This window comes from Harpia harpyja, chromosome 12 (genome assembly GCF_026419915.1).
Source record: "Harpia harpyja isolate bHarHar1 chromosome 12, bHarHar1 primary haplotype, whole genome shotgun sequence".
NCBI classification, from domain to species: Eukaryota; Metazoa; Chordata; class Aves; order Accipitriformes; family Accipitridae; genus Harpia; species Harpia harpyja.
The window spans coordinates 44,232,849-44,255,477 of NC_068951.1; the positions used below are offsets into that span (position 1 = coordinate 44,232,849).

General features: G+C 38.7%; 1 protein-coding gene across 1 annotated transcript in view; it reads right to left on the reverse strand.

The window, feature by feature from the left end:
• Nucleotides 1-3,098: 3,098 nt before the first annotated feature.
• The window catches only part of ARHGEF26 (Rho guanine nucleotide exchange factor 26), a 61,656-nt gene continuing 42,125 nt past the window's right edge, over nt 3,099-22,629 (reverse strand). Inside the window, exons 10-14 of the mRNA XM_052804113.1 lie at nt 21,096-21,250; nt 12,830-13,039; nt 7,221-7,288; nt 6,645-6,749; nt 3,099-5,739 (exon numbers count right to left, since the gene is read on the reverse strand). Of these exons, the coding sequence (XP_052660073.1) occupies nt 5,597-5,739; nt 6,645-6,749; nt 7,221-7,288; nt 12,830-13,039; nt 21,096-21,250 (681 nt within the window). The 3' untranslated portion in view covers nt 3,099-5,596. The remainder of the gene's footprint in view (nt 5,740-6,644; nt 6,750-7,220; nt 7,289-12,829; nt 13,040-21,095; nt 21,251-22,629) is intronic.

The following is a 22,629-nucleotide window of genomic DNA, read 5'->3' on the forward strand; positions in this document are numbered from 1 at the left end:
ATAAAGAAACATGATTAACGTGTAAATATTGATATTGGCTGTACTTTCCCAACTGTGCTTAAAGTATGTAGCTTAACTTCCTTTTTTAAGCAGAAAAGTGTTGGAAATCTCTGTGTTTTTCAAAGTTTGAAAATTAGCCTTTTCCCAATGGTAGGTGTACTGGTTTTGGCTGGGATAGAGTTAGTTTTCCTCATAGTAGCTGTGTGTGGTGCTGTGTTTTGGATTTGTGATGTAAATAGTGTTGATAGCACAGGCATGTTTTAGGTATTGCTGAGCAGTGCCTGCACAGCATCAAGCCTTTCCTGTTTCTCATGCTGCCCCACCAGCAAGTAGGCTGGGGGTGTGCAAGAAGCTGTGAGGGGGCACAGCTGGGACAGCTGACCCCAACTGACCAAAGGAATATCCCACACCAACCATATGGCCATGTTGCTCAGCAATAAAAGCTGGGGGGGACATAGGAGGAAGGGGAGACATTCAGAGTGGTGGCATTTATCTTCCCAAGTCCTATGTGTGATGGAGCCCTGCTTTCCTGGAGATGGCCGAACACCTGCTTGCTGATGGGAAGTAGAGAATGAATGCTTTTGCTTTGCTTGTGTGTGTGGCTTTTGCTTTAACAATTAAACTGTCGTCTTCTCAAACCACAAGTTTTCTCGGTTTTACCCTTCTGATTCTCTTCCCCATCCCACAGTGGTGGGAGGGAGTGAGCAAGTGAGCGAGCAGCTGTGTGCGGTTTAGCTGTGTACCAGGGTTAAACCATGACATCGGGTTATTAAGCAATCTATGAGGTATGCTTATGTAAGGTTTTTAACTTTCTTTTTCATATGGCTAGCCAGAGACCATGTTTCTCTTCCCAGTTCATAGTGCACTTAACGAAGTCTGTTTCTGTCTGTGTGTTAGCGTTTCTGGCATCTCCTGGAACTCCGGGTTATGGGATAAAACAGATTTCAGGGATGGCAATTAATTTTTCCTGACCTTCGTGTTATCTCCAGTTTGCCTAAATGATGTAGTTGTTATGATACAGCTGTTGAAAATAATTTGCAGACTACAGTAGAGCTAAGAGCCACACTATCTGTGTAATTTCTGGGGAACAAGACCTCCTCAGATTTGCTCTATCTTGGTGTCAAAATTTAGGTTTCTTTCTAACACTTGTGTTCTGTTGACTTGTTTTGACTAAGTGTGTTACTTTAGAAACAGGATATACAGGAAAAAAAAAAAGGTTGTGTGAATATATTCTATAGATACAGAGTTTAAGGTACGTGCATGTAAATAGGATGCTCCATGAAGACTGTGTTTTGTGAGGTTGTGTAGGTTGACTAAAGTGCTAGTTTTACCTTTTTATTTTCAGCAAATTAGCTTTGCCTAATGGAGAACAAATGTATTCTTTGACATGGAAGTCAAGAACAATACTGCATTATAGTGTTACTTTTTTAAAAGTTCAGTAGATAAAAATGTTCTATTTATTCTGTTGCAGAGATGATGTAAAGAAGCAGAAAAGGTATTAATAACTGTTCTCCAGTTGTGTCACGAGTATTTGGAAATGCTGAGACACGTTGAAGGCAGGTGGGCACTGGTTTTCTGAAGGGGGTGCTTGGCAGCCTACACCGACCCCATATGGGCATCTAGGCTCACCAAGACTGAGTGGGTTCCTTCCCCCGGCAGTGCTGATGTTCAGTGTGGTCTTGGCTTCAGTGAGGGCTAAGTGTGAACCTGAGGTTTTGTTCTCATGCATGCTGGTACCTAATTACTGGGCCAGTCACACAGGTTGGACTTTGCAGGGTTTCTGCCCACCTTACATAATGTGTATTTAACTGCATCATATAAAATGAAACTTTGATTCAGGGAACTGAGCACGCCTTTTATTTTTGGTCAACTTGCTTAAAACCTGATTAGAGAAGTCATGTAAGAAAGGGGTACAAATTCCAGGCCCTGCAAAAATGAAAGTTAATTTTACAGTAACAAACTCCCAGCTGTATTCCATCACTGCTGGGCTGCTTAATTAAAAGGAGATACTGCTGTCATGTCCTCCTCAGGCAGGAGAGAGAGAGCATGTGTGTGCACGTGCATGCACTGGTTAGTGCAAATGAGTTTTTTAGATCATTCCCTTTGCAATAGAAGTGCTCAGAGCAAGTCAGAGTTAAAAGATTCTTTTTTTTTTTGCTGATGAAAATATTCTGGAGTTGCTAGAAGGGGAAAAAAAAAAACCAAAATGAAAAAACAAAACCCTTAAGCTTTTGAAAACTTGTTTATACAAACTTCTAGATACATTGCTTGTCATGCTGTCAACCTCTTTGAGCTATGATGGAATTTAGAGTGAAAGTCAGAGATTTTAAGAGGTCATACCAGTTATCATCAGTGTTGTACCTGCTAGATGCCTTTTCCAGGCACATGCTGATGCTAAACAGAGCGCAGTGCACAGTCTGTTTCTGTGCATGGGGGAATTACATAGCACACACTGGAGCTGTGTAGCTTAGAAAACACTGTGATGGTGTCAGCTGCTTCCCTAAAAAATTCACTGCTTGTCAGGAAGTGCTGCTTCAGTAGCTCACCAAAAGGCCACCTTTTTTAAATTTTGATCCTTTTTTTCAGGCATTGTGCAGGTGGGGGCAAAAACTATGCAAACAAATAGGTGAGACAAACATACAAAGGAATGAATTAATTTGTAGGTGCCACACCTGCACCACCAAGGTTGTAACATCTCCTAGGCTAAGGGGGAGATTGTCACCACCACTCCTGAGAAGGTTCCTGGGCCACTGTTGAGGCCAGCAGAGAGCAGGCATTGGGCAGGAGAGGGTAGTTCCGAGGTTCCTGCTGCCCCAAGCTGTCATCTTCCTTTGTATACTACCCCCCAGGTAAGTTATGTATTAAATACTTGCAACAGTCTTCTAGCATTTATTGTTAACTGAGAATAACTAATGCAGTCATGTTTAGCACAAGACCTGGATCCACTGTTTTGACTTCCTGAGTGCTCCACAGCAGGGCCTTGTTTTGTCCTTGACTCTCTTGATTAATTTTGAATTATCTTCTGCACAGTCACTTCTAGAAATCAGGTGTGCAAAATGTATTGGATCCCATACAGGGCAACAGAGCTGGTGAAGGGCTGGAAGGAGCAGCTGAGCACTCTGGGTTTGTTGAGTTTGGAGAGGAGGCTGAGGGGTGACTTCATTGCTCTCCTAGACCTACATTTTATGCCTTTGCTCCAAGTTCATGGGCATACAGGTAAATTGGATCTATGACAAATGACAGAGGACACATGATGGTGCTATTTATTTTTACAGAACAGATTTAACTTCTTTGACAAGAATGACATTAACAACTTGTAGTTTAATGGTGTTAAAGAAAAATTGAAGCTGCTTTTAGTAAGGATTTAAAAGCATTTTATTGATTGTTGTCCTGTAAAATCATAGAATTCTTTAATTCCTGAAGAGCTGTGTCCAACAATAGGAAAAATGTCTGTCTTTAAAAAACATTACAGCATTTTTGGAAAAACTATAGGTATGAAAAATATATACAATGTATTAAAATCTGAATAAAATTAATGTCTTGATTTATACATTCAGTTATGTGTTAAACATCTGCCTGTGTACAATAAAATCTGTTAAAATATTAGCAGTATTTTTACTATGTTAAATAAGTCTTTGTTCAATTTACAGTTTCTCTCATTACTATTTTATCAGTCCATTTTAAATTAATTTACAAGGGTGTATAACCACTGTCAGACTGTCAAGGTAAGTATTTTTGTACAAAATTGCCTTCCTAATATATTTTGTTACACAGACACATCTTTATAAACATCCAATTCATTCACAAATTGAATCAACATATTACAGTATATAAAACAACATACAGCCCCTTTGAAAAAGACAGGGAATGCAACAAGAAGAAAGCCTTTGTACTACATGTTCTTCCCTCATTTTTATTAAACATGTATTCTACCCTGCTGAATTATCAGCTGGTCCTTAAAAAGGTGAAGAATTTTATAATACAAACTGTCACACCTATATACAGAAAAGATGCACTGGAATTTACTTCATTTTTGAGTGCATTTGGTTCACACACCATGAAGTGGTGGTGGTTTTCTGTGAAATTCCAAAGCTAAACTGCAGATGCAAAAATTTAGCAGGTGTTGGGTGTAGTGCAATTGTGAGAAGTCTTCTCTAAAGCAGAGAAGAGCAGATGTGTGAAGCAGCACCAATGTGAGCTCCTCTGAAAGCGAGGTCCTAGTACTATTTTATCTATCCTGCTCTTGCCCTCCCTCCTGATCTCTTGCCTGAAGCATCCAATGACATCAAGTAAGTCAGCAGTAGAGGACAGATAAATACCAAGTTAAGGTGCTGAGCTATCTTGCTTCCCAGTCTTTCCTCAGTCTTAACATTTATATATACAATGGAGATGAGAAGACCTGGCACCTTAACTACACTACAGATCTTACTTCTCCCTCTTTTTTTGCCTGTGGATTCAACATGATGCTAACAAATGCTAAAGATGTAGGTAAACTGAAGTTCAGTTGAACATTTTGCCTCCACAGAAGGAAATAATCATCTCCTCTAGCACAGAAGAGCAGAAAGACTAAAAAACAAAAAACCCACCAAAACAAACCCCCCAAGCCCAGAACGGAGTATTTCATGTTTTCTACGGTCCTCATCAAAACCCTTGCTCTAAAGCACTAACTTAATATGAAGACCTAGTTAAACATAAGGAAGACTGAAACAAAATGGACAGATTTCCAGCAGTTCTACTCCTTTAAAATACCTGTACTAAAATGGATCTGAGAATGACATAATCAACATCACTTATTTTGCAGAGTTTGGTACCGCTTTCTTGCTTTCAGAAGTCCTTTCACCACTGCAGCATTACAAGGAGAGAAAGTCTGAGCTGCCTGAATGAGTAACACACTGTATTAGAGACCACCACCACTGGAGGCACTTCTCCAAATTCTTCCCTGGAACTTGCGTCAGCTTTGCTAACATTGATTAGAGATCTAGTTACTTCTTACAAAGCCTGGGACATCCCTGGATTTGTGCTGGAGAGGTAGTCCTTTATGAATTACAGGGTTGGTTATTCTAGTTTGTTACACACAGATTTTGACACAACTGGGAACTATCACATTAACGTACTTCTCTGGTACTGGAAATGTAATACTGCAGTTTCTTAAGAGCAGGAAACCCCCAGCGTTGCTATTCACCTCCAGTTCAATGGATTGGGTGAGTTCCTGGTGTTCAGTCTCCTATGCAGACTGCTACACAGAGTTCTGCTTCTGAAAGAAAGTCAAAACGCTCAGAAACATATGGAGAAAGAATACATAGAGGCAGGGATGGAAGAACTAAAGTCAAGTCAAAAAGATGCATGGCTGATCTCCAGCACCTAAGAAGCTACTTCTAGTTGAAGTCTGCTACTGGTCAGGCCAGGTTTCAGTTCAGAGCTCTCAAAACACAAGACCAAAAGGGATGAGTATCCAAAACATCAGTGCTCTGTTAACTACATTTTTTGCATTGGTGACCTGCATCTTCCATGCGAGTGCCATAGGGCATGCATCCATGCCCCCACCGAGAGCAGTTAGTGCAAATCCTGTAGTATAGTACAAAGAAGCAAAAACGGTCTACACATTGGTTTCAAGTCCAAGTAAGCGTCCCATCCGTTCCATGTTCTTGTCAATCGTGGCACGACATGTGATTTCTTTAGCACACTCCATGGGAAACCAACCTCTTTCGCCATCCCGCAATCGTTCCCCTTCATACCAACCTGCAAGGGTGAACAGACATGGAGTAACAAACCTTTTCACATAATGTTAAAGATTCTTTGTCAGAACTGTGTGTTGCACTTGAGGAGACAAAGCTGACAGAGTCATCCCACACATACATTTACCTTTGTAGTGAATAAAGTACTAGATTAAGATCAGTTTGGCAGATATTTTTTTTTATACAGGCAGAGTAGGGACAAAATAGTATGTAAAAATAAATATTAAACAAGTGTAATTTTTTATATTGTAATTCAAATATAGTTTGAAGTGGTATGAAGAATATAATATTGCCATCTAAAGAAAGCAATGCAGCACAATTGATGGGATCTTTGGATTCATATGTAATATTGAATAACATCATTAAGTTAGGGTTTAGTACTTCAAGTGCTGACAGCTTCAAGCATCCCTGAGTTAACACATGAGATACTAGTAGAGTCACTTGCACATCCAGGCAAGTATCAGCTTTGATCTCAGGGTACTTGATATTATAGAAAACTTAGGCAAAACCCATGCTAGACCCCTTGTACTGAACAGGCAGTGAAGCACAGTATATGACACAACAATGTCTATGTTTCTCTTAGACAAACCTGGTGCTCACTCGCTAAAATGTCTGAGGTCCATGGTTTTAGGTTGAATTAAACTTATCTGTGGACATTTGACATATCAAAACCAGCCAGCACATCCTTTTTGCAGCTATTTATCAATTATGATAGGTGATGAGTTACTTTGAACATCTGTTGCCTAAACAGAGGCTGTCCTTCAGAAACCTGAACAGAAATGCTCACATTTTTCTTGGAAGCTAAACCTTTGTTCATTGTACGGCTAATGCTATTACGAAGCAAATTTTTCTAGCTGGATTCACCTGCAGTGGTGACAGACAGTTACTGACAGCAAAATTCTCACTCACCATCATTTACTTTTTGATAAACCAAAACAACATCAGCAACTTGAAGAGACAGTTCATCTGACTGCTTTGCTGTGTAAGTTCTGATGATCTCTACCTGAGCCAAAGCTGTGGAGGAAATAAGCCAGGCTGAATTAAACAATTCACATAACAGAGTATCTTTAATTAAAATATATAATATACAATTTATTTTTTAAAAATTCAGAGTATACTCCCCCCCCCCCAAAAAAACCCCAAAGGAGGCAGCATTTTATGCAAATGGCTTCCGACCTGAGCAATTACACACAAACAAACTTGGGATAAACATGTAGGAGAAGGGACTTTGCACTTTTGCTAGCAGATTGAAACACTGGCCAAACCAGAGTTAATGAATGCAAACAGAATTACTGTGTGAAATAGAACTCCTCAAAGAAGCCCGTGGGCACAGGAAGAGAGGGCAACTTAACAGAGCCCAGGAAAATAAACAGACGATGTTTCTAAGGGTATTTATAGTCTACACTTGCTCACGTCCCCACTAAGGGGCAGTGCATTTCCGTTCTTCTGTCAAAGCTCTCCGAAATGCTGTTAGTTGTAACTTACTTGTCCTGTCCGTTTTCTGCCCATCTCTGTCCTGTCCAAGCGCTGTAATCCAGCGAGCTCTGTCACTCCTGCAAACAGCAACGACAAAACTCAGTTTCCCAACTCACAATCTCGATAATGGTCAAGACTACTCCCCTTTTCAAGATTCTGTATTTAAATCTTTCCTCTTTCTTATTAAATAAAGAAAACAAACAAAACCTCCTTTTTCCTCCTCTCAAAATATGGCCAGAAGGTGTGATACTACTTCTAGCAACATATTATTCAAACATGTTTAACTATTTTAAGCAGGTTGGATTGGACAAAAAAGCCTATAAACATGGGATGTACTGGCATGATATCTTACATACCTCTAATTTTAATTATTTTTAAGTAATGCAGGTGAATTTCTCTGCTAGTGTCTGTGACTAATACTTATTAGTAATCTTACTAAAATAGAAATCCATCTAATGTACTAAGAATCTGATAAATGCAATACAGAAATTTTAATATACAATACCAACAGGTTTCCTGTGAGTAAGAACTATCTTAGAATGAAAAGCAAGAATGAAAAAAAAAAAAAACCCAAAACAAACCAAAACCAAAGTTTCTCTTTGCTCTCAGGAGGTCACATTTATGTTTCCAGATGTGTCCATTTGGGAAATCTGAGAGCCAGCACAAATAAACCAGGACCCAACAAAAGCCTAAATTAGTCATTTGAAATCTCACCTTGTATAACCTAGGAAAACCATAATCAATCTCAGATTACATGTGTCAGTATTTCTGAGGAGAGCAGAAAGAATTACCTAGGTTCTAATCACAGAAATGCAAATTACTGACAACTAATTTTGGAAGGGAGTGGAACAAGCTGAAGTGATGTCAGACAGTAAAGGAAAAAGAAAGCTAATCCTAAATCACCCCTGTTAGTGGCTGAGCTATAACTTAACCATTTTAACTTTGAATTTTGACAAACCAAAATTTGAGCTCGATTCCCAAAACAAATATTTCAGTGCAATTAGATTTTATCCCATGTTTGTTGAAGGGCTTTTCTATCAGTACAGATTAGAGTAACACAGGGGAGTTGCAGGGTTGAATTTTCCTATTCCCCCTACCCTAAAAAAAAATTTCTGTTGCTATCTTTGGATAACTTCAGTTTTTTAACTAAAAATAATGAAAAACATCTGCCTTCTGCTGAGACCAAATTTTGTCAAACACCTGAAACCGGAAGAAAATTCTGTTTGGAAACAGCACTATGGTATCTTCAGAAGTGTCAGAAAATGGGACATTTAGACAAATTATGAGACTTCTCTAGAGTACATCTTCCAAGATGCACCATCGCTCAGCAAGTGAGGAGACGATTCAGCAAGGGGTTGTAGTTAGCCTGTGAAGTCCAGTCTGCAACATCCCACTACGCATCATTCCACAATAAAGTTCATCAGTCTCTTCCGAGAACACTGACACCTTCTCATGGCCTTTCTTCCAGCTAGCTCTAGAAATCTCTTTTCTGTTCACAGACTAGCAAAATGTCCTGGGGATGAAGGGATTCAGAATGGAAGTCTTTGAGCATGCTTCTTTCAGAATGAAAAAAATATCCCACTGATTATTTTGAATAGAAATATTTATACTGGTTTTTTAGCATTTACTAAGAAACTGTGATCTATTTTTTTTTTTAAATCCCAACACACATTCTTCCTCAGAGATGGAACTACTGCACATGTCCTACTAACATTTGATACCTGTTGGTCTCATACAGATGGCCAAAACTACAACACATGCTACTTCAGACATTTTAGTCATTTAACAGTAGGTGGTACTGAACTTGTTCTGTTTCAGCCAAAATAAGAATAAGTCTGTATACAATTTTGCATGAGCTTAATTAACTTTGTGGCTTTTTTTTTTTTAGAAACAGGTCTTATTTAGATTCTTGTTTTCCTTTCCCTGTAACCATTCTTAACATGAAAACTACATTTCCTTTCAGACAACTCTGAGAAAAATGGGATAATGCCAGACTCTCTCCCACTTTAAGTACATACTTCTTCATAATCTATGTGTACTGTATATTTTGTGCCTTATTCACAGGGCAATACGAAGTTCCTGACCTAACGCTGGTACTTTGGTACTTGGGAACCAGACACCATGTGAAATGACAAAACATGATCAAACTGTGCTAGGAATCTTTGCATCAGTGAAAACATTCAATTTTTACATGTGCAAAACTCCATTCCATAAGCCCTCTAAACCACCCAGCTTGGCCTCCCTATTGTAGATTGCTCTCCCATCTTTCTCAAAGCTAAGAGAAAGTTTTTCTATACCTTTTGTATACATGTCAATACTCTATAAAAATAGGTATTTTCAAATAAAGTAATTCTTTTCAGAATCTTTTCCTCTGAATGACAATCTGCTAGACTGCTATTTCTATTACAAACAGTATATAGCAAATCAATAATAAATCTGCAGAACAAAATGCCTTTTCATAAAAAGCCCAGACAACTAAAAATGCACTGCATTTTTTTCCCAATAAAAATGCATTTCCAAACAAGTCTGAATCATCTGCTTACTTTATAATGAGACCTTTAATAGAAATCATTAATGATCTATAGTTTCTTTCAGGGTTATTCTAAACTTTGAAAGCAAACCTAAAACTGTAAATTTTTCCAGGCTGGGATACATCTAGAGCAGTCTGTTTCATGTCTTCTGTCCCGCCTCCAGCTTCCACTAAAACAGATAAAATCTTTCACTTTTGTGAAGGGTTGTATGGAAGTTAATGGCACCACAGAGAAACGATGGCCTCTCGGATATTTGCACCCAAAAGAACAAGACACTTCTTGTTGCTTGTTTCTAAAGCAGAACACTCTTCAAAACTGCGTCAGGAGAACAAGGACCACCTCTATCCCAGCACAGCTCCACAGCTTCCCCAAAGCAATGCCAAACTCCTCCTCCCATTTAATCCAGTACTGTTTCCACTTCTGCACCATCCAACCATTATAATAATTAATTCACAAATCGCTGCTCCAGGACAAGTGCATTCTGCATTCATACCCCCCTAACAACGTCTGCCTGCTACCACCACTATGCCAGAGGATGCACCTGTGCCTATCTCCTCCTGCTACTACTGTGCTCTACATACAGATAACATGGTATAAATGCCACATTGCTAAAAGAACTGAGGGTGAGATTAGGGTGAGATACTTTATTGTTTTAAAGAAAAACCAGCACAGAGAAGTACCAGAGACAGAGCAAGCTTAATTGAATCTCTGCAGTCAAATTATTCAAGGTCTTCTCATCAAGATAAGTATCAAGAAAGCCTCCCTTAACTACAACAGTAGAAGCAACATTTTCCTCATAGTAACCTGTGTTACACTTAGATATGCATGCTCAATTACTCAGCGTGCACAGCAGCACAGTGTGCCGTGGGATGAGATGGGAACGTTGTTACAGAGAGCCTGGAACTCTGACTCTTGACTACTTGTAATGGACCTTTCATTAGAAATTTAAGAACCTGCAGTTCTTCAGCACTGAGTTCTGCTCTGAGGTCTGTAATGGTCCGAACTATTTGTAGGATAGCTATATATTTAAGCAAGCTGCAGAATGCATATATATCCAGCGCTTTCAACTACAGTATACTATTTGCTGTTATGGTTTACTTTAGGCACTCACCCTCTGGAGATAATGATTATTAGATAAATGCACTATGTTAACAGGTAAGCTAGGCCGAAAACCTGTGTCTTGACTTCCAGTTCTCAGAAGGTTTGTTACAGAAGTATTTTAAAAAAACATACTTATGCTACAACAGAACCCAGTGGTGACTCAAGATACTTAAGTGATACTTGTAGTTCAAATTAAACAATAAGAAACTTCCATATTGCAATATGTAATCACTAGATTGTGTAGTTTACTTAACAGTTGCATTATGTGGCAAAACTTTGATTTTTTTCTTTACCATGATATCACTTAAACTGAAAATAAATTTAATGGAAATTCCTTCCACAACCCCCAAGAAATCCAAACTGCTTAAATCTCTGTCCTGCAGCCCTTGCTTGTTTGCCTCAGCAGTAACAATTAGAAGGGATTCAGTAATCCAGCATTATTATTGCATGGACTGCAGAAAAGATACAGACCGAGTCTTGCTTGAACTTCAGAGTGTAACATATAGAAACTTTCCCTTTTACATATAAATCTGCACTGATGAAGTCTGAATAACTCTAGCTCTATTAGGCCAACTCTCCAGCTTACAGAGTACAAAATCAAATCACAAACTACATCTGCCCAGTATTTCACTCGATGCCACAAATGTGCATCTTCCTCTCCACAGACCTCTTTTAGGTCAGATCTTCAGCCTGCATTACACTTTGATACTCTGCTGACTTCAGGGACATTACACTTTCTGTGTATATTCTGTACTCTCCCTCTGACCAAAAACTCCCTCCACCCAGAAAGTGACAGAACTCTGCACTGTTTATGAATGGTCATATGTCAATTCTCAACTCTTTTGCAAAAATGTGTTCAACGCCAAGATCTTAAGTTCCTCCTTATTTTATAAGCATTTTTATGCAAAGCTATCACAGATAATCCTTTAACACCTTCAGCAATCTATGACTAGAATTTACTGTACCTTCGATCAACATGGACTCCCTTTGCATTACCTCAACCTATTTTTTGTTCCTTTGTTCCTTACTGAACACACCTGGTGAAAACACACCACCAACAACTTTGCACTTCTCCATTCAGCTGTAGGTCTAGAAGAGACACTCGGCTGCTCACAGAATGTCAGAATGGTGCCTTTGTGGAGAACTCCGTTTCAGACCACAGCGGTTTCACATACATGTGATGCTTTGCTTTGTTTCTCCCTTCTGTTCTACCCTCTAATGGATTCTTAAGTTGCTTCTCTCAGTAATGGTATTAAAGTAACACTCTGCAAAGCACAGCCACACCATTTTTCACTGGCTAGGGAGCTGGCAATCTCCAAGGCAGAGGCATAGTTAATTCTTGGCCTGAAGACCCAAAACAGCAGCACCTAATAACAGATACTTCAATTTACAGAATTTAAACATATGCATTCAATTTTCCATTATTCCTACACTGTAACTTCAAGGAAAGAGAGTGACACTAACATGGCACGGGCTTACAGCCACTGAGTCCCCTCATGACAAGATTACATGAGAGAAACTGCACTAGGTTTGCAGAGGCTTTATTTTATTCCAATAAATATTTATTCCAGTATCTAGGGGGATATTACATAAGCTGAAGCTGCACATTCTCCTGCTCTGCCACTCATTAAAAATCAGAAAAGCTTGTCAAGGTTACCTTGCCTTGCTTTGGAAGTATCCACTTAATACGAACAGTGCAAATCGGAGCAGTTGGCAGGTGTCACAGTGAGTGCTTCAGTGTTACTGAGCAGGGCACCAACATGGTCCACGACAAATACGGGATCCTTTCTGCAGTAGTGCTCCTTTGGTCACTGCTGACCACACATCACAAAGACTGCCTGCTTGGGAACTTGTTTCATTTCAATTTAAACTTGCCAGACAGAAGCTGGGCATTTCATACTATCTTGACAGGAGCAGGGGCAGGGGCAGAACAGCCTGTTGAGATCATCAGGTGAAAAACTACAGAAACGGTAACTATTTACTTACTGAGTCTCTGCTCCCAGGAGCATCTCCACCTTCTCTCCTGCGTGGTTACTGAGGACCGCTAGTCTGAAGAGGTGAGCTGCAGAACTCTGCCGTGAGTAGAGCATAGTCGAAGCATTCTTTACAGGAGAAGAAGTCAGGTCCTCGCTGTCACATTGTTGTACCACCAGCTGGTCCCTTAAAGAATAATCTGTGACATTGTAACTCTCTTCACTGCAGAACAAAGAAGGGAAGGAAAAAACCCACAAGTTTATAGTTTTCCATTAAGTATGTCTGGAAGCAAAGTCAGTCACAGAATCCACTTTCAACTGCACAGTATGGCATGACTCTTCTGACACCTCAGATCTTCATCTTTTCTGTTTATTTGTTTTTTAAACTACCAATTTTCCAAGATACAAAGTAGATCAGTTTTTCAACCCTGTGGAATTTCGTTTAGCGGCGCAGTTAAATGACCTTGGTGCTCCTGAAGTGGTGTAAGCTCAACTTAACTCCACTAAATTTGAAAACAGGCACAGCAATTACAGCGAATTGCACTTTTTTCTTCTGTAGATTCAAATGAACAACAGACCTTAATTTTAGAATGTTATAGGAAAAAAAAAGTAAAATTTCCCTTTTCCTGTACCTGTAGAACTATGGGTACATATACTGCTTCCACATAAACACTATTGATCTTCATTTTAAATACAGGATCAGCTTGTACTCCTTGTCCATCTGCATGTAGGTCTAGTCCAAAATCTGTTTTACAATATTCTGAAACATAACCTTTGTCAACTGTGAATTTTTAGAACAGGCAAAGGCTTGTCATACACTACTGGTCTTGCAAAATGCACTGTGCAATTTGTCTTCTAGAACAGACTTTGTAAATAAATATACCAACTCTTAAGTGATACAAATAAAGATTACTACATGTGCTTAATAACTTCCCCAAAACGACTAGAAAGAATGCTAAGAAATTATGCAAGTTAGAAGCTTTGCTTTCCTTATGGCTGAAATGTAGGTGGAGAGGTGGACAAAACATCAGACATCACAAATCAGAACGTAAAAGTGTTACTGATTTTAACAACAGAAGGACTTAAATGAAAATAATGCACTCTTCCCTGAACAGCAGCCTTTTATTTCTAAATGTGAGAATCACTTCAGCTAATCAAGATCTTCTTGACAGATGAAGACATGGCAAAGACAGGAAGAAGCATGTCTGGACAAGGCACACTGTCACATACACCAGTGATAGATGGTAGCAGGGAACAGTTACTTCAATCCCCCTGTCCTTCAATCCATTACCATATATTTACATCTGCTTCAGCTGCAGAATATCCAGTCATCTTAAGCAACATTCTTCAGCACTCTTACATGAGTTCCACCAGTTATCGTATCTGTTGGTTTTGCTACTTATTCATATCAAGGTAATACTGGAAACATGTTTTTTTTCAAGTGGAAAATAACTGTGCATTCCAAATTTTTAAAGTCGTGAAACATAGTTGATGTAATATATCAATATTGTATCAATAACATATCTCAACAGATGTTAAGTCACCATCCCTCCATTTTCTTATAATATTTGAGCAACCATAAAGGAAGAATACGCTCCATTTGCACCTGCCAGAAAGGGGTATGTCACCATCAGCATTTCAGAGGGCTTCAGTTCCAGGTGTTTAGGATTTGATTCGCATCAGATCAGTGCTTAGGTTTCTGTATATCTCTGGCAGCAAAATTAATCTTCTCAAGTATTTTTTCAATTTAAACTATTTTAATGAACCACAGTAATCTGAGGCTCTAGCATAGCTTTTCATCGCTCAAGACTTGAGGTCTGAACAGATTTTACTTTAAGGTGGAGTATGTATAGTTACACTTTAAAATCTGATGTATTTGATTTACTGCAAAATTTGACAAACACAGCAATGTATGGGCTAGGAGGGAGAACTGGCTTTATGCCTATGTAAGCAGGTTTTTTTCTATCTTTTCTTGTTGCACCAGTGTAGGGCAATAAAACTGAAGAAGTTTACAAGCTTACATGAAGTTATAAGGTAATTAAGTTTATCAGTGTTCTGGGTTCATGATATATCCTGCTAAACTTGCAAACACATGTAAGTCAATTCTGGGAAATGCAATCACAAGCTTCAGTGGAAACAAAAGCCTTTTCAGCTGGCTTCTCTTTTCTTGTGATCAGTTGCTATTTCTTAAGTGATGCAGATTTCTTTTTTTTCCCTTTTTAAATCCTTCTTGCAAGTATTTTTTCTTCTCATCTTTTATTGAGGAGTTTGAGGGCTTTACAAAGGAAGCAGAACCAATGACAGACAAGCTTAATAAGATTTATCATATAGGAGGACTGAAATCACTGTAGCTCACAAGAAGAACATTTTTCTTCCCTGTCTCTTTTTCTCCAAGTCTCAAAATGGTACCAACAATTCCCCACAATCCACTGGTGTTTTCCACTCTGAGGGCTGGAATCACAACTCCCCATTAAGGGACCACTGACAAAGGCACAAACATACCCAAAACTTCCAAAAGAACTTAAAATAGCTTTAAAAACTCTCCACACAGTTTTGATTAACCTAGCTTTTGATCAGACTGTTGTTTCCATGTTCCTCAGAGTAAAAAAATCAAAAAGTAAATCACATAGGAAACAAGATGGAGACAGAAAACTCTTTTAGAGCTCTGTGAAAATGAAGCCGGGTTAATTATGCTATTACACATGACTTCTTGGGTCCCAAAGTAGAAAGAATACAGATTATAAATAGGTTTTGGTCTAATTAAAGGAATTTAACATAAGCACACTGAGAAGCTGGGAGAATCTTCAATATTTCAGCATGTGGAAAGCTAAATTCTAATTTCCACACATATAACCCAGGGATGCTAAAAGGAATCTTAATTTAAGAGAGGCTATGAGAGGGGAGGGAGTAGAGACTGTGGATTTAGGTTTCACATTCCCCTAAATCCACCCCTAGATTCAATTAATTCATTTATCTACAAAAAGATGCTACTTATCACTTGAGGACAGTTGTTTCAAGTCCCATCTGTAGTAGCTGTGGGTCCCTACTGAAGAAGAAAAAACATTTTATATCTAATATTTATCAGTCCCTTTCTCCCTCTTTCTTTTTTCTTAAACTATACACTCTACAACAGGCAAAGGTTGGTTGGTTGGCTTGGGGTGGGGTTGGGGGGGGTGTTGTTTTGTTGTTGTTTTGTTTTTTAAAGAAGTCAGTTCAGTGTTTTAGTCTAGGCAATCCCTGCTTAGCCAAGGACGGAACTAGCAAAACCAGCTAGGGATGCTGCTGTAGTTATTTGGGAATCTTGCATCTGAAAAAGAAATGTAGTTACACATCTGTGTAACGAGTAATAAATGCATTCTTTACTAATTAATCACAGAGATAAACCTCTACAAGTCCTTCCTATTTCTTATCTCCATTCAACAAAATAGTCTGATTTGAAACTATTAGGCAGTCCTCATCTTTTTACCCGCTGTGCCCTCTGTGAGGCCCACAAACTCTCCTCCTTCCAAACAGATAATGAAATATGCTGACAAAGCTGACAGTGCTGGAGTGAGCAGATGTACGTAAACAGAAACTTAATCCACTCAGTCAGGAGTAACAGGAAGGACATTTAACACATTCTTTAAAATTACTGTAATCAGGTAATACAAACATGCCAACATTCATTTTCAGTTTAAAACTGCACTTTTTTTGCTAAACTTTTATTTAGATTCAGAATATGAAACAACAGGACTATTTTATATCCCTTTGCAGGGAATGCATGCAAGTTTTAGAGGCACTTGTATGAAGACCAAATATCTATTGATGCAGTATCATCTGTTCTAGGCCACCTATACTTTAATAGAAAGCATGTGGTCAGTCTCCCTACCTCCTCCTCTCCTTCCAGCTGCGCTACTCTGAAATCCTTGGTGTTCCATAGAAGTTACTTTGCATTTGTGCTTGCCTTTAGTTACAGAATCACCCCGGCACACTGAGAAAAACCATAGTTCTGCAAGCAGCTGTGAACTGGTAACATTCCCAAGTAGCAGTGAACCTTTGGGTGATTTCCAGTGCATGAAGTCCAGCGGCATTCCGCTGTCAGGGTATCTCAGGAGCTGACAAGCCACAGAGCCATTAAGACAGACAGGATTCTAGTGGTACCCTTAGGGGATTATGGAAAACAGAATATTCAATAAATCTACACTCATTCAAAAATATAAGACTCTCTGGAGTTCACCTGAAATCTTCTAAAAGCACTGAGGATGTAACTGGTGGATTTTCTGAATAGCCGCATAAGGCAGCTATTTAGTTGTATATAACAAAACTTTATTAATTCTGGAGTTCTCCTGAACTCCACAGAACACAGAGCTAGCTCATAGGCAGCATTAATAACTAAAATATGTAACCAGATCTTCATGGTCCCAGGAGGGCGTGAGGAATAAAAGGAGGTATTTGACTTTTGGTAGAGTTCAAAGCTAGCTGTATCCTATTCTTAGCAGAATATTGTTGCAGTGTATGCTTCCAAGCCTGCAAAAGGTATTGGAGAAAACATCTCCTTAGCTTGGCCTTCTCCTCACCTGCAGCAGTTATAAAGCGTCCACTATAGAAACTCTACCACGCCTGGCAACAGACAAATACGTATCTAAACCCAACAGTTACACTCCTCAGCTGTGCAAGGAGAGCTATGGATGACACTTACATTCATACCTGTGGTTTAGAGGGAGGGAGAAAACTGGAAACTCATTATGAAGGAAATGCATACAAACATAAAAGTAGCATGTATATTTCAACTAAGTATTCTATATTTTAGTAAAGCACCAATTTCATCATTCTTCATAGAACCTGGAATAGTTTCTTCACTAGCCCAAGAGAAAGCAAATCTCCCAAGCACGACACAAGTAACAATTGTCCTGTAGTGCACGTGAATTGTGAGGCAGCCTAAAAGAACAACTCTAAGATATGAATTATGTTGCCTGTTACTTCATTTGTCAGAATGCTACCTTCAAAATCCAATGTCAGCATAAGCTGTTGGTTTACTGGTCCCTGCAGTGGATGTCATGGCCAAAATGGTGACAATTCACAGTGTAGCAGGAGGTAAATAAAAAAAGAACAGAAGCCAGAAAAGGAGCAAAAAGAGAATGGAATTAAAAGAATGAAACTAAAGGGTAAAAACATTACCACAAAGCTGAATGAACAATACATGAAATATTCAGGTTACTTGAAGTCAGTCTACACTTAGATCTTTGCAGAGTATTCACAGTGTTTAACTTTACAAGTTTCTAAGTTAACTTCCCAGAGCTACCTAAACAGAGAAAGAAAGATGCTCTTCAAGAGGGCAATCTGGACAAGCTGAGTTAGGCTGCTACTTAGAACTGCTCTCTAAAGGGACCTGCCTTCTCCACTGACTGCACAGGTAACCCTGGAAGAGTACATTGAGCAGTCCTGACATCACCCAGCTCTTCGCTTCATGCCATAATCCAACTGACATCTGTGTTCACATGAACAAGAATTAACTGATATCTTCTTGTGCACCAACCATATAAAAGTTGGCCTTTCCACCAAGATTTGGACATCCTGACACATGCTAGCACTGACTACTCTTTTCAAGGTAATGCATTAAAACTTTACGTATTAAGAGTCTATTTTTTTTTTTTAATTACATTTAAAAAAAAAAGTCAGATTATGTCTACACAGCAGAAGGAGCTACAAGAAAGGACTACTGAACAGGAAAAAAGTTCCCAATAAACTAAAAGCTGAGCAGTGCAGAAATGCAGATTTTTATTATTCTCCAAAATCTGGTACAGAATGACATACATCTTAAGTTCATGTGTCCCTTCTTGGCCTAATCCCAACAACCAGTCTTGAGTATTATTCAGTAGCCGTTTGCCTTACTTTTTCGAAGGGGAAGCGTGATGAAGCAACTGACTACGCTGCTGCTTTACAGCACACAAATCAGAGCCTAAATGATTACCAAGGTATCTGTAACACACACAAAAACAGACCATCCGGTAGCTGACACGGAAAGCATAAGCCTCTGAAATATTTCATAGTGGCATGAGATACAGCCACACAGCATCCATTAAAAAGGAAGAGATTTTGGTAGCTAAATTCCATTTAACCTACTTAATGAGCAACAGAAGACAGTTAAACCTTGCAATTTCATACCAGGAGGTGAAATTTTAGCTGAGGAAGATTATGACGAATAAAGTATCATTAAAATTGAAACATAAGAACTGTGGAGCATGCCTAAGTATACACCAACACAAGACCTCCCTTATCTTTTTTGTGGTGAAAATGTAACAGTTCTCATTATGAAAAGGTTTCTGGAAAGCTTACTCACTCAAGTATACTTCAAGTAAACTCAAGTTTACTTCACAGTCACCAACATGACTCCTCCAGCAGGTACCATCAAGCCCGGCCTTTAAGAAGTCAGGACTGAGCCATTGCTGGCTGCGTGCGCGAGGTTCTACATACATGGCAAACTGCTCAGACGGGATAGCTGGAGATTAACTTCTGGGTAAAGATTAAACAGCATGATTGGAGCACTAAGTAATTGGTATTTTTAGCACAGTAGTGAGGAGTGATTTTTTTTTTTTGTGCAATGTTAAGAATCTTCTGAAATGCAACTGCTCAAGTAAAAATACAAACATTTAAACTCAACTAGCAACAAATATTTCTGTCCACTGCTGTGGCGTCCATGGTAACACTGCGGGTGGGAGAACAGATCACCAAAAGCTCAAATATTATTAATAAACTTATTCACTTGGGCAAAGTACATGCTTCATACTCAGAATCTCTGGGAGGCTCACAGAAATTAGTCCTTTTCAGTTACATCCATTTGTTTAGGGGGTCTTCGGAGAGTGACTGTGTGAATCTGACCATTAACATGAAGTGTTCTTTAATTTTGGCTTCTGGGCCCATTTAGGACATTTCAATTCCAACAGCTGGAAGCTGTTATAAATCAAAACCCCAAAGTTTGGATAAGATATGTTGTTATAAAAATCTATTTTATAATCTGGACAACAAGCCATCACATAGGAAACCAATAAACAATGTAACAACACAGTTAATATATTCTTCACTGTTTTCCCAACTCAAACATTTACTTAGCTACCAACACAATAATATGTGTTAACAGTAGTCCCATGAGAAAAGAAATGCACTGTTTAAAAAAAGTGCGATACAACTCTGTGATGTGCTGCCAGTGATTTAACAAGGGACTTTCACAGAAACATTTCAGCATAAGCTTTGATAAACAGTGAATCTCAGAAAGATGTTCACATCAGTAAGATAGCTGGCGAGAAATCTATTCATTTTTTTTCCCCATCTTTGCAAAAAATCCCCTTAAGTGCTTTTTTCCCCTCCACTTTCATTTAGCTTTCTCTTTGCTTAAATATTGGCATTTTCTTCCCAAGTTTTATATCATACCTCATTCCTCAAAATTTATTTAAATTATGGATCTCAAGTTTCACAGAAGGGTGTCTTTTAAAAATAGCTGGTATTAGACTTAACTGGCCAACCCAGATGCAAAATAATTTTTCTTCAAAACAGTTTTCAGCCTCAGGAATAAGGTTTATCTATCAAGTATCATCTAATAGCAACATCAGAAGATGTAAGTTCAATTCAATTCTTCTAAACCTCCCCTCAAATCCAGTGATAAATTAAATTTAAATGGAGACTGTTAGAAGTTGTATCCCATACATCATTCTCAAAACCAGCCCAACTGTGGAAAGAGTGGAGGGGAATGAAAATTACTACTTCTTTATCCTTCCAAAACTTCTCCCTTTGCTAAGGCATCAAGGATGAACTTTGCGATTTGTTTGACAATTTGGAATTTCAATTGCATTTGCCAAAAATAAATCGTGTTTAACAAGTAGTTACTTGTCATTTCTAAACGCAGTCTGATAGAGCAATATTAGAAACTCAAATTTAACTTAATTCATTTACTCTCTCCAACACAGCATATTAAAACATATAAATAGCTTTAAAAATGTTTACTGGACTTGAAACTTGTTTAGTCCATATCTCCTCCTGTTTCATGCTGCAAATGTACGAGGTCCACTTACTTCTCTTTGAATCTCCTTCATTCTTTCAAACAAGCGACTAGAAAATATGTAAAAATGCTGCAGATGCAATCAAGTTTGCCGTTCCAAAGCCAGAAAGCTTCAGTTTTCATTTCGCCCAGGGTGAGGCACACACAACAGTCACGATAATTTTAAAAGACAAGGATAACTCAGCTGTTCTCTCTGTGATTCAAGGAGTTGAACACAAAGGCAATTTTATATTGGTGAAGCTCTTACCTCTTCTTCTTGGTGATAATGAGGACATCATTAAAGAGGAAGAAGTACACCTGCTGTTTAGAAGTTCTTTTAGAAAAAAGTCCAGTGTCTTCTACATATGCTGTTAATTCGCCCCTTTTCACTAACCATCGTGAAGAGGAAACCAATGGAAACGGCTACAAAGCAAGAAAATAACATTTTAATCCTTCAAAAGTAGAGGTTTTTAAAAATCAGGTAACAGACTACTATATATATTTGGGAAAAATGCTTGAATAAACTCAAAACTCAGAGATCACGAGTACAAGCACAAAGCAGAGGTTATCGAGGTTTAAGGTATCTTCATAATTCATGTAATACACAAGTAATAGTCTGCAAATATTTGAAAAATCACTCATGCACATAACAATTGCTCATCTAAGATAAAAACGAACAGACTTGATTGGTCATACTTGGGATGGAACAGACTACGTGAGGTCTCCCACGGAGATTAAAAAGACTTTCTTCCAGGAATATGTAAGTCTTTGTGGAATAAGCAGTCATTCTTTAAGCACATACAAACACTGGATTTTCCTCTAGGTACCTCACAGCTTTTCTACCTAAACAGTCGGAAAGAAGAGCTTCAGCTTCTCGTCTCCAACATGAGGACTACTGCACACTGCATTTCATCACATCCCTCAGGGCAGCTAAAATGATGCTGTGCCTTCTTTCTGATGGTACATTCTGTACCACATGCAGAATAAAAGAAATGTAAAATCCTTTAACAGAGAAAAACACTGTACAATCCACTTTGAAGTACTCTGTATGTTAAAACAGACATAAACAGATATGGAGACAGCATACAAGATTAGATTGGTCCTAGTACAGTACTGAACATTATTACTGAGATGTTCAGAGTATGCAGACTTTTTTCCCCTTAAAAAGTAAGGTGAGGAATGCCAGAAGGCTTAGCAATCAATGTGGTAACATCCATCTTCTGCTCTCTAAATAAACTGAAGTTCCAACACCGCTCTGTGAAAGAATGTGTAAAGCAGTATGTGGTATGTAGGGTTTGAACGAGCTGTCCATTTTAATGCCAAAACAGTAACAGTTTTCTCATGACATCATAAATTCACCAGTGGTTTGAAAGTTTTTAGAGGATGTCTCTTTAGATATCTGCTTATGAAAGGCCATATTAACAAATAACTGTCTTTCCTCAGGATGAACTTCAGGAAGTTTTCCACATACTTACTATTCTCATTAGGAGCTCTTGAAATATCATAGAGTTATCTGTCCACTGTCATAGCTTTATTTAAGATGGATAATTAAGGATACTGTAGCTCCTCTTACTCTTTACCTACTTGATGTAGTTGAACTCTAGACGTTCTGTGGAGCAGGATCTCCATTTCTCTCTAGGGTGAGGACCGACACCTGCAACGGCTGAAGCAAGCCAGAGAGAATCATAGCTGCCTAATGTGAAGACCAGGCTTTATTAATCCCAATTATTCCCAACTGCGGGAGAAACAGACACCACAGAAGGACCTTTTGTTTCTCTGGGCCACAGCCACGAAGGGAGATG